General features: G+C 49.0%; 1 protein-coding gene across 1 annotated transcript in view; it reads right to left on the reverse strand.

Annotated features, from left to right (window-relative positions):
• Positions 1–552: 552 nt before the first annotated feature.
• LOC137517959 (serum paraoxonase/arylesterase 2-like) overlaps positions 553–12,450 on the reverse strand; it is a 62,438-nt gene continuing 50,540 nt past the window's right edge. The window contains exons 8-9 of the mRNA XM_068235046.1: positions 10,770–10,898; positions 553–804 (exon numbers count right to left, since the gene is read on the reverse strand). Coding sequence (XP_068091147.1) covers positions 643–804; positions 10,770–10,898 — 291 coding nt within the window. The 3' untranslated portion in view covers positions 553–642. The remainder of the gene's footprint in view (positions 805–10,769; positions 10,899–12,450) is intronic.

The following is a 12,450-nucleotide window of genomic DNA, read 5'->3' on the forward strand; positions in this document are numbered from 1 at the left end:
CCATCCCACACATACCACACATACCACACATACCACACATACCACACATACCACACATACCACACATACCACACATACACCCCTCCTACACTTTACACTACACATACACAAATACTACCCCCAAACATACTTCTTATTTGTCTGTTTGCACATATTTCAAATTTTACTATTTTTTTTTTGCCATAGTGCCCCTTTAGGTAGGGGACACACTTGACTGTTTTTGTGCACATTTTCTGCACAGAAAAACTGAGAACTCATGTCAATAAATGTGCTAGTTCACACTTGATGCATTGTTCGCGCACAGAAAAAAAAAACGTATACAGGATAATTCTGCACATTTTGTGAGTTTTCTCTATAAGTTACAGACGCTGCTGTGAAAAGACGTGCGCGTTCTTCTGCATACAAAATGTATACAGAAAAACACACAGAGAAAACTGAAAGACAAGTGTGTCCCCTGCCTAATACAGAGGCTGTATTATTGTAACTTTGCCTTCGCCTGGATCGCATTTGCCTAGAAACAGCCCTGGGTGTAGAAGTAATCCTGTTAAATGCTTATAAGAAATGTGCCCGGATATGGGATTTATTGTCAGCAGGAATTGTGTGTCCTCCGATGTGATCTGGCTGGGGGGAGTCAGTTCTCTGTTACTCCAGCTGGCAGTAGAGGGCTTTGTGGAAGACTGTCCCCACCAGCAGCTTGTTCTTCCACACAGCAGCACACGAGGACCCCTGCAGGACGGAGCCGTTATTGGCGTACACTGTGGTCACCACTGGATCATCAGAGTGGATGTTCTGAATGCGGACAACCTGTGAGACAGAAGCAGACTTGTTAGCATTATAGGGAGCTCTCACCATTCTCTCCTAGGCCTGAACTTGTTACTGTCTATATAGAAGCCCCTGATTGGCTGTTGTCACATAACTCCTGATTGGAAGGAACAGACCCAGTGAAGAGGGGGATCCCTGGGCCATCAGCAGTCTTGGCGCTCTGTTAGTGACATTTTTGAGAATAGTCAGTGAAAGTATTTTCAGCTATAATGCTGCTGTTGGTACATGATTGAGTAAAGCGGAAGCAAGATGTCAACATTTCCACATTGAAGAGGAAGTAAAATTTGAACTAAAAATAAAGTCACACTAAAGTGCATGTATAGAAAGGAACTGCTTACATAGAGGTGAAAAAAGTAGAGCAAAAGATGAGTGAGACGGACTTTGCGTGTGTGTGTGTGGGTAGCGAGTGGTGGAGCAGGGGGCGGGGGATAGCGGGGCGCAGGGATAGCGAGGGGCAGGGTAGTGAGTGATGGACGATCGGGCAAGGAATGTGTGTGTGTGTGGGGGGGGGGGGGGTAGTGAGTGGTGGATGAGCGGGCGGGGATATGGGAGGGGGGTACTGAGTGGTGGACAAGTGGGTGGGGCATGTGGGGGGTTAGCTAGTGGTGGGCAGGGGATGTGAGGAAGTGCAGGGGGTAGGGTACTGAATGGTGGGCGGGGGATGTGGGAGGGGGGAACTGAGTGGTGGACAAGTGGGTGGGGCATATGGGGGGTTAGTTAGCGGGGGGTGGGGTACTGAATGGTGGGCGGGGGATGAGGGAGGGGGGGTACTGAGTGGTGGGGCATATAGGGGGGTTAGTTAGTGGGGGGGGTGGGGTACTGAATGGTGGGCGGGGGATGAGCGAGGGAGGGGGGTACTGAGTGGTGGGGCATATGGGGGGGTTAGTTAGTGGGGGGGGTGGGGTACTGAATAGTGGGCGGGGGATGAGCGAGGGAGGGGGGTAGTTTACTACTTGCTGGTAATAATAATAATCATATCCACCATAATAACAGATGTAGGTCACATTAGTTGATCAGATCTTTTCCAGAAGGGTAATTTTCCTGTGAAATCCCAGCTCCGTCTGGCATCTCAGTGTCACTCGAGTGCGTTAGAGTGACCAGATTTTTGTCGGTTCAACCTGGGACGGGAGTGGGGGGGGGGGGGGGGGGGGGGGCGCCGAAAAATGGGGGGGGCTGCGCCGTGCTGGAAAATGGGCGTGGCCATGACATTGTATGGGCGGAGCTAGTATAATGATGTAACAGCGAGGCATAAGAAAGCAGTGTTTACGCCATGATGTGGTCAAACGAGGATTCGCATCATGGGTGTGCAGAAACTGTGTGATGCTATTTAATAGTATACCGTAACCCCAAAGCAGCAAACATAGCCAACTATGACCATTAAATAATAAATGCAGCAACAGTTACCCTACACACCACAAAATAAACGCAATGGGCAACATGTCAGCAGAAAGTAAACGCAATGTGAGCAACATGTCAGCACAAAATAAACGCAATGGGCAACATGTCAGCACAAAATAAACGCAATGGGCAACATGTCAGCACAAAATAAACGCAATGTGGGCAACATGTCAGCACAAAATAAACCCAATGTGGACAGCATGTCAGCACAAAATAAACCCAATGTGGGCAACATTTCAGCACAAAACAAACGCAATGGGGGCAACATGTCAGCACAAAGTAAACGCAATGGGGGCAACATTTCAGCACAAAATAAACGCAATGTGAGCAACATGTCAGCAGAAAATAAACACAATGTGGGCAACATTTCACCTGTAAAAAAAAAAAGCATTTACTCACCTGAGAGAAGTCTCTGGTGCTTCTCCCGGGACCATCTTGCTCCTGCACTGCAGTCTCCTGCGTTGACAACTTGACAGTCAGAACAGGGCTACGACAAGATGGCGCCCGAAGCCCTGTACTGGAGACAGAAATAGTCTCCAGTACAGGGCTTCGGCAGCCATCTTCCAGTAGCCCTGCTCGCCTGCCGGAACGTAAGAGTATGCAGGCTGGAGCGGGGCTGCAGGCAATGAACTGGCACGGCGTCTATAGACTCCGCAGCCAGTTCATGCAGATACGACGTCGCGTGGCTAAAAGCGGGACGTTTCCTGGGACCTCATGCAGCCTGGGACAACGGACCCCGAAGTCGGGACGCGTCCCGGGTAAAGCGAGATGTATGGTCACCGTAGTTATGTGGCCCCATGTACATCCTACAAACAGAGCCGGGACCAGGTCCTCCAGCAGCCAAGACTGAGACAGCAAAGTGCGCCCCTCCATCCCTCCCACCCCAGCCGTCACACGCTGATTGCTATTACACTAAGAGGCTCCTCCCCCATCCCTCCCACCCTAGCCGTCACACACTGCTTGCTATTATAGTAAGAGGTGCCCCAGGGCCCCCAACACCTTAATCTCTAGTTATCTGGCTTGAAGTCACTGCCATGTATCCCCTTCTCTTATTTCTCTTTGATTCAAACACAATAGGGGAATGATAGCTGAGTGAGTTGTGCACCCCCTCTTGCCTCTGCCTTGCCCTGCACCCCCTCCTACACTGCGCCCTGAGGCTGGAGCCTCTCTCGCCTTTGCCTCGCCCTGCGCCCCCTCCTACACTGCGCCCTGAGGCTGGAGCCTCTCTCGCCTCTGCCCCGCGCCCCCTCCTACACTGCGCCTTGAGGCTGGAGCCCCTCTGCCTCACCCTGCGCCCCCTCCTACACTTCGCACAGGGACTGGAGCCTCTTTGCCTCACCCTGCGCCCCCTCCTACACTTCGCACAGGGACTGGAGCCTCTTTGCCTCACCCTGCGCCCCTCCTACACTTCGCACAGGGACTGGAGCCTCTCTCGCCTCTGCCCCGCCCTGCGCCCCCTCCTACACTTCGCCCAGGGACTGGAGCCTCTCTCGCCTTTACCCAGCCCTGCCTACAAAGCCTCCCTGCATTACTTCACACTGAGGTTCAGTCAGTTGTATATACAACGGTATTGTGCTCACATGACATAATCCCGGCATTCGGTTCAGTTCAGCTGTTGCTATGAGATTTTCTGTAGGTTTCCTGTTTCCGGATGTAATCTGAGAGTCCAGGAATGTCCGTCCTTTATAACCTATTGTTCATTTGGTTGTGCTGCTGATCACATATCCATGATGTCGTTTAAGTATTCAAACACAAAGGACCGCTTCAGTAGAATCTCATTATATTAAACTCTGATATAGTAAACTCAGTCCTCAGGTCCCAGCAAATGCGTCTGTATAAAAATACAATGAATGACCAATTCTGATATAGTAAACTACTTGATCATTTACCTTGGAGTTTACTATAAAAGGATTCTACTGTATTGCAAAAAAAAAAAATAAAAAAAAAAAATTGTAAAATGCCTGCTACACATACATATAGGATATACATTTGTCCCAGAGTAAAATGTTCTATAAATATGACTTCTTTCTTATGTTGCTGTTGCTTACGGATCAGTGAATAATGGCGCACAGTGCCTATGCATAAAAATGGCGCCACATTAAAAAGATACGCTTATCGCCATTTATCGTTAGTATTGCATAATAATGGCGCACAGGGAAAAAAGAAGAAAAATGGCACACAGTAACGTTATTTATCAATAGCGCCCTACATAAGCCAAACTGCAGACGTTATTTAACTGCAAAACGGTCAACTGATTTAATGTAACACTGTCAAGGTTAGGATTAGGCACCAACCAGGGGAGATTTAGGGTTAGGCACCACCAGGGGGGGTGCTTAGGGTTAGGCACCACCAGGGGGGTGCTTAGGGTTAGGCACCACCAGGGGGGTGCTTAGGGTTAGGCACCACCAGGGGGGTGCTTAGGGTTAGGCACCACCAGGGGGGTGCTTAGGGTTAGGCACCACCAGCGGGGTGGTTAGGGTTAGGCACCACCAGGGGGTGGCTAGGCACCACCAGGGGGGTGGTAAGGGTTAGGCACCACCAGGGGGGTGGTTAGGGTTAGGCACCACCAGGGGGGTGGTTAGGGTTAGGCACCACCAGGGGGGTGCTTAGGGTTAGGCACCACCAGCGGGGTGGTTAGGGTTAGGCACCACCAGGGGGTGCTTAGGGTTAGGCACCACCAGGGGGGGTGCTTAGGATTAGGCACCACCAGGGGGGTGGTTAGGGTTAGGCACCACCAGGGGGGTGGCTAGGCACCACCAGGGGGGGTGGTAAGGGTTAGGCACCACCAGGGGGGTGGTTAGGGTTAGGCACCACCAGGGGGGGTGGTTAGGGTTAGGCACCACCAGGGGGGTGGTTAGGGTTAGGCACCACTAGGGGGGTGCTTAGGGTTAGGCACCACCAGGGGGGTGCTTAGGGTTAGGCACCACCAGGGGGGTGCTTAGGGTTAGGCACCACCAGGGGAGTGCTTAGGGTTAGGCACCACCAGGGGAGTGCTTAGGGTTAGGCACCACCAGGGGAGTGCTTAGGGTTAGGCACCACCAGGGGAGTGCTTAGGGTTAGGCACCACCAGGGGAGTGCTTAGGGTTAGGCACCACCAGGGGAGTGCTTAGGGTTAGGCACCACCAGGGGAGTTCTTAGGGTTAGGCACCACCAGGGGGGTGCTTAGGGTTAGGCACCACCAGGGAGGTCTAGGGGTTAGGGATAGGTACAGAGAGGGTTCTGTGTGTTAACACCAATTTTCAATAAAATAAACAGAGCTAAATAACGATAAGGCTTTAACATTAAATAGCGATAAGCGCCAAACGGATTAGCGGCAACACTGTGCGCAATTATTTGCAGGCACCATTTTCAGATGGATCCTTCTAACAGGCTTTGGAACTACAGTAGTCCATCTCTTCATGGATGATTCCTTAAACAGGACCTTTACAAATATGTCAGCCAGCTTGCCTATTCCCATGCACACTATTCTGGTTGCTGGGCCATGCCACTACCCTACCATCCGGGGAGAGCTTGTGCAAATAAAAGAATTCTTGAGCATACCCCATGAGGAAATGAATTCGTCCAAATCAGTCGGATTACTAGTGCTCACTGTAAGTGAAAGAAACATAGGGGAAAATTCAAACATAGGGGAATAGTGCATTTTGTTCGAGGACAAATATACTTCTTACACGTATACATAGCTGTACATTTGAAATAGTCCTTTAAAGTGAGTTGAAACTGGAAATTGAAAACTCACTTATTTTTCATAAATAGAAATAGTTATACAATTACCTGTAAACCAGAAGGTGCCGAGCGACAGGAAGCTCTCTTCTGGCCATACACTTCCTCTTCCCCGCCTCCTCTCTCATTGTGAGGCATTGCCGTGGCAACAACTGTCGCCACATTTGGAGCTGGACCTGAACTGCATGGCTTTTCGCTGGCCCGATCCCTCTGTCACTGTGACATCTGCAGTATCGGGCAAATGGCAGTCATGCAGTTCAGGTCATTTCCAAATGAGGGGTTAGTTGTTGCCAGGGCAACACTTCACTATGAGAGAGGAGGTGGGGAAGAGGAAGGGTGTGACCAGAAGAGAGCTTCCTGTGGGTGGCACCTCCATGTATACAGGCACTACAGGGACACAGGTAATTGTATAAAATGTACTGTATCTACTTAACCTTATTTGGATGGTTCTGACCAAAGGTGCTTAACCGTATTCCAGATATCTGAACTACCCGGATAATCCAAACTTTTTCCACTATCCGACCTCGGATTCCGGATATCTGTGCCAAATCCGGATAGGAATTCGGATATCCGAATCCGGATACTGTAACTAAGGAGATGACGTCCATGACGTCACTGAGACAATAAGAGGGCTCCCATCCTAAGCCCTAGCAACCAATCAGGGAAGGGAACCCTGGCCAGCCCCTCCTGACCTCACTGAGCCAATCAGATTTTAATAAAGTACAAGTACCCCACATCATGTGGCTAAAGCAAGCTGGCGCTGGCAGTGGTCAGACTCGGAGCACCAGAACCCCTCTGCCACTCCTGCCGACACTGAGGCCTGTTCAGGCAGCCAGTCCTCAGTGGCCTCCTCTGCTCCCTACACCGCTTCCTGTGCAAGGAAAAACCGCCGCCAGACCCTGTTGGGCGAGTCTTTCCCGGTTGTTGGGGACATGAAGTGGCTGGGAATCACTATGCCTGCCTTACCACCCTTTACCACCACCACCACAGCCTCCTGGCTCCTCCTGATTGTTAACTATGACTAAGCCGCCTGGTTCACAATTTTTTTTACAGCTGTGGTACCACCAACACTACGTGCACCACCAACACCACTGTACACGTTCCATGTCCGGCATGCTCCTGGCAGACGTTACACCTGCTGCTGCTGCTGCATGGCCCTGCTCCTGCTGCCTGTGCAGCTCCCACCGCCAGGGTGCCACAGGCCACTGCTGCTGTGCTGATACCACCTATATTTAACCCAAAACACAATTGCTGCCTAATTTTTTGGAGGTGTCCAGCCTAAAAACTCATGTCCCAGTTGTGCGGTTGGACTTTGGACACAATGTAGGCTGCACGACCGCTGTCTGGAACCTAGGCCTGGTGTTAATTTACAGCCATCCGGCCCACCAGACCTCCTGCTGCGGCCCCCCTGCCGCCTGCTCCATGCTGTAGCGGCGCGAGAGGACTTTTTTTTTTAAACCCTTTTCCTCATCCTGCTGGAATGTACATAATTACTGCCCCCCCTTGTTCTACTCTGGACTGCTGCCGCTGCTAACACACCTCAGATCAGCGGCGAGCAGGAGATAGGAACCATCCAAACCGGCGCATAGCAGCCGCACGGTGGACCTTAAATGCTGAACGTGACTGATGATGTCACTTCCTGCATTTGAATTCACTGCGCAGCTGCTATGCACTGGTCTGGATGGTTCCTATCTCCTGCTCGCCGCTGATCTGAGGTGTGTTAGCAGCGGCAGCAGTCCAGAGTAGAACAAGGGGGGGCAGTAATTATGTACATTTCAGCAGGATGAGCAGCAGCACGGGGGAGAACGAGGGGGGAGAGGGCTGATGGCTGTAAATATGTACATTTATCAATCTGATTGCATTTTGTGGGGAAATCTGCTGACAATCTGATTGCATTTTGTGGGGAAATCTGCTATCACTCTAACTGCATTTTGTGGGGAAACTGCTGCTCGATTTTTTTTATTTGGGGGGGGGGGGGGGGGTTGGGGAGAGGCCGGCTGGCCCCTCCACCATGTGGTCTGGAAAAAAAAGAAACCGCCCCTCCATACCCGCGAAGTTGGACAGCACTGCTTTAAAAAAACATGATGCTACATGCCTTATTTACCCTAAAAACCGTTTTAGAAGCAATTCAAAGGCCACTTCCAGTTTTCTATTCGGATATCCGAATCCGCCCAGATATCCCAGATACTGGGTTCAGATATCCGATTCTATTCGGATTACGGAAAGTTCAGATTCGGACATCCGATTCGGATCCAGATATCTGGGTATCCGTATCCGAATCAATTCAGATTTTGAAAAAAGGTATCCGAGCACCACTGGTTCTGACCATTGTGTAGAGCTGTTGGAAGATCTCGAGTCCCTCTGTCTCCAATGGCCTTTTTGCTCCACCATTTGTCTCCCTTCATATCTTCTCTAGTTAGATTAGTTGGAATACTTGAGGGTCCATCGCTCTCTGTGTAGAAACGGGGAGGTCTTCATTTTGCTTTAGTCTGGGGGCTCTTGGCGTCTCTTCTGGGGTTCTGGAAGGGATGCTTGCTCCACCTCGTCTCTTGGTCTTTCTTTTGACTCGAGGAGAAAAGGAGGTTGAAGGACTTTCTATGTTTCTGTAACCGCACGTTATAATTCTACCGAATCCCCTCCTGAGAGCTCTGTCCAGGTTGGCTGTTCCAGGCCTGGATCTTCCAATACAGAAAAGAAGAATTGTCTTGCTTCTGAAGGATTCTGTGCTGCTTATGATGAGGTTGAGCGCTGCTAGTATTCCACGTTCTCTGTACATTTTTTTAGCTATTCTAGAAGTCAAACTGAGTGTCCAGCGATCCTTTCTTGTATCTCTTTCACAACTTCCCTAGAGCCTGTAAAGGCTCCTAAAATACACACCAGCATATTCGGAGGAATCCTCCTGCACACAAAAAATGAGAAATCTTTATTTATTTATTTATTTATTTGGGGGGGGGGGGGGGGGAGGGAGGAGAGACACCAATTTACCTATCTGTAGGTTTTCGGGACATGGGAGGAAACTGGAGTAAATACCAGGGGGGAATCCACACAAACGCGGGTAGTACATATGAGCTCCATGCAACTAGTGCCCATGAAGCAGAGTTGTTGATATAAATGGCACCAAGAATCCTGACAATAATTGGCACAAAGATTACGTCCAAGCAGCATCCACACATGTGGAAGTGGTGGCTGCTAAGCGAGCAAGCACAGTTTTGTGAAAAGTAAAACTGTACTTGCATGTGGGTCGGAGCAGAGAGAGTTAACTTACCTGTTTCAGCGGAAGTGTCGGGCAGATGGAAAGCAGCATGGAGCGCAGAGGCAGTGACACACGTCGCATAGGCAGGCACAGGTTTGTGGACAGATTTCTTGCCTGTTCACCCAAACCACTGTGGGGTCACCGCTGCCCAGACATACCTCATTCTCACCACCACTGTCAACAAACAAAGCTAGATAATTTTAAGCCTCTATAGGATCCCTCCTGCCATAATCAAGAGTGTGAGAAGGCCATGACCTGGTGCCAGAGCCGTAAGATGAGGAGGCTGTGACTGCTTGACCTTCCTATGTGGTTTGTGTGTGTGTGTGGGGGGGGGGGGGGGATCTTCACACAGCCAGCCAGACTACTGTGCATTTTCCTAGGATGGGTTCCATACACACTCGGAAATTTTCGAAATTTTCCCTTTGTAGCGGGTATCGACAAGGGTGGCCAGGTGATACCCATCCAACTTTTTTGCAAGTGCGGAAGTGCCTGTGGGAGCAACATGGGCACAGATGAGATATAGGTCCCCCCTGGGCTCATCCTCCTCACTAGTCTTCATAAAGTGTCCTCCTCAGAGTTGCTCAAATCCGAATTCGGGTGAAAGCCGGATAGTTGCTATCTGGATTTCACCCTGTTAATTACAATCACCTGTGCGGGCTGGGCGGGGGGGTCAATCTTACCTAGCTGACGTCTTCTTAGGTCCACCCCTCGGCTCCTCCGACGATGCGTTCCACGTGCGTCACGTGAGTACAAACACTTCCTCCTTCAACCCGGAAAGAGGAAGTGTTTGTACTCACGTGACTGCCGCGTGGACCACATCGTGGGAGGCGCCGAGGGATGGACCGAAGAAGACGTCAGCTAGGTAAGATTGACCCCCCGCCCAGCCCACACAGGTGATTGTAATTAACAGGGTGAAATCCAGATAGCAACTACCCGGCTTTCACCCAAATTCGGATTTGAGCAATTCTGCTCCTCATCCACCTCCTCTTCAAGCGGCAGCAGCTCTGGTTGTTCGCTTACCACACAATGCCTGGGGAGTGGCAGACAATGTGGACTGTGTTTTATAGCTACTCTGTACAGCTTCCCCAAACAATTCTCCCTCATACTCCTCTTCCACCTCTTAATGATTGCAATCAGCTTTTTTTTGGAGGTTTTAAATGTGCAGGAAGTGTGGAGGAGGTACCAGAACAGAGCGAAGTGTAACAGGAAGTGTGGGGGAGGTACCAAAACACTGTGACATGTAACAGGAAATGTAGGGGGAAGTACCAGAACACAGTGACATGTAACTGGAAGTGTGGAGGAGGTACCAGAACACTGTGACATGTAACAGGAAATGTAGGGGGAAGTACCAGAACACAGTGACATGTAACAGGAAGTGTGGGGGAGGTACCAGAGCGCAGCTGCATGTAAGTACTGGAGGGCGTCATGTTGGAAGTTATGGAGTTAGCTCCATAGGAAGTAAATAGAGACCATTCTTGTGGTAATGCAGCCAAGAATACAAATTTTAGAGGTTATATGAAGTCTATGATATTGCCATATCTTACTACAATAACATTGTCATTATTGCCACACTGACCTCTGACCCCGGGGGGTCCTCTGCATTGTAGTTGAACAACTTCCACAAATTCGGGTGGCCTCCAGTCCAAACATCTCCGTTAACGGGATCCACAAACAGATTGTCTTGGTGAGTTTCCAAATAAACCGCCTGAAAATTAGACATACAAGATCTGGGGTTACAGTATTCATCTGTATTCACATTATTTCACAAATTATTTCTTCGTCATTAGTGAGGATCCTAATCTGCTAATATTGCACAAAATCTCACAATTATGACCACATGTAAATCACGATTTTGAAAAATTCAGGAAAAGTAAGGGAAATCCATTTTTAATTTCATGTAAGCCTTTCGTAATTTGCACCAACTTTTAACAGTTAACAACAAACATCCCCCATACGTGGCATTGTCACCAAAATTACCACGTATGCTAAGGACGTTGGGTAAAAACATTTTGCTGTGGCAAGATGTAATTTTACTGATTTTAAAACCATATTTAATTTTTAATTTAAAAATTGATTTTCTCAAAAACTACAAGGTCTTAAAAAAATTGACTTGATCCCAACTATTCCCCTTAACATACGCAGCAATTTTGGTGGCAATAGCATGCATTGGGGTTTTGATATTAATCACTAAAGTTGACACAAAATTACGCGCGATTGTGAAATTGTGGTTCCGTAATTACGAAGGAAATTACTTTTTTTTTTCTAAAATTTCCCATTACAGTTTCTCTGACAATATCTGCTCAAACTTGCCCAGTACCTTAGGCACCCAGGTTTCCTGCTTCCACCCCATGTAAATCTGATTAACCCCTGTGACGTCACCAACCAGTTCCTGTTCCCTTTGCCGCAGTTTACCATTCAGCCTCAGACCCTGAGGGAATCCTGAAGGCAGTCAGCACTACAGGCAAAGTAACCTTTTGCATTGGTTGGCAAGTCCACACACAGTACAATTTTGATTGTATGTACAATCGATACAATCTGCGATCTCATATAGAGTAATCACGTTGCTGCCACCAATTTGCATTTTAGCGTGCAAATACGCAATTCTAACTCTAGCTAAATCCTGTAGTAAGAAAGGGTTAATTCATCATACTTTCTAGAGATACCAAAATATAACAATATCAACAAAAATGGTTATGGTAACGATCTCTCGGAAACGCGGGACTCTTTGCAGAGGTTTCAGAACAAGCACTTAGAAAAACGATTTTTAATAAAATAATGCGTAAACTAAATACAGCAAATGAACATATTGATGTAGTAAAAATAAAAGGTAATAAAAGTGAAAAATAACTGGGTATAATGTCTGGGTTGTTTGTCAATTACCCTGTCTTGTTTAAAGGGAATGTCCAAGCAAAATAAAAAAATGAGTTTCACTTACCTGGGGCTTCTACCAGCCCCATGCAGCCATCCTGTGCCCTCGTAGTCACTCACTGCTGCTCCAGTCCCCCACCGCCAGCTAGTTCTGCTTCTACCAGCCCCATGCAGCCATCCTGTGCCCTCGTAGTCACTCACTGCTGCTCCAGTCCCCGCCGCCAGCTAGTTCTGCTTCTACCAGCCCCATGCAGCCATCCTGTGCCCTCGTAGTCACTCACTGCTGCTCCAGTCCCCCGCCGCCAGCTAGTTCTGCTTCTACCAGCCCCATGCAGCCATCCTGTGCCCTCGTAGTCACTCACTGCTGCTCCAGTCCCCCGCCACCAGCT

This window comes from Hyperolius riggenbachi, chromosome 5 (genome assembly GCF_040937935.1).
Source record: "Hyperolius riggenbachi isolate aHypRig1 chromosome 5, aHypRig1.pri, whole genome shotgun sequence".
Lineage (NCBI taxonomy): Eukaryota > Metazoa > Chordata > Amphibia > Anura > Hyperoliidae > Hyperolius > Hyperolius riggenbachi.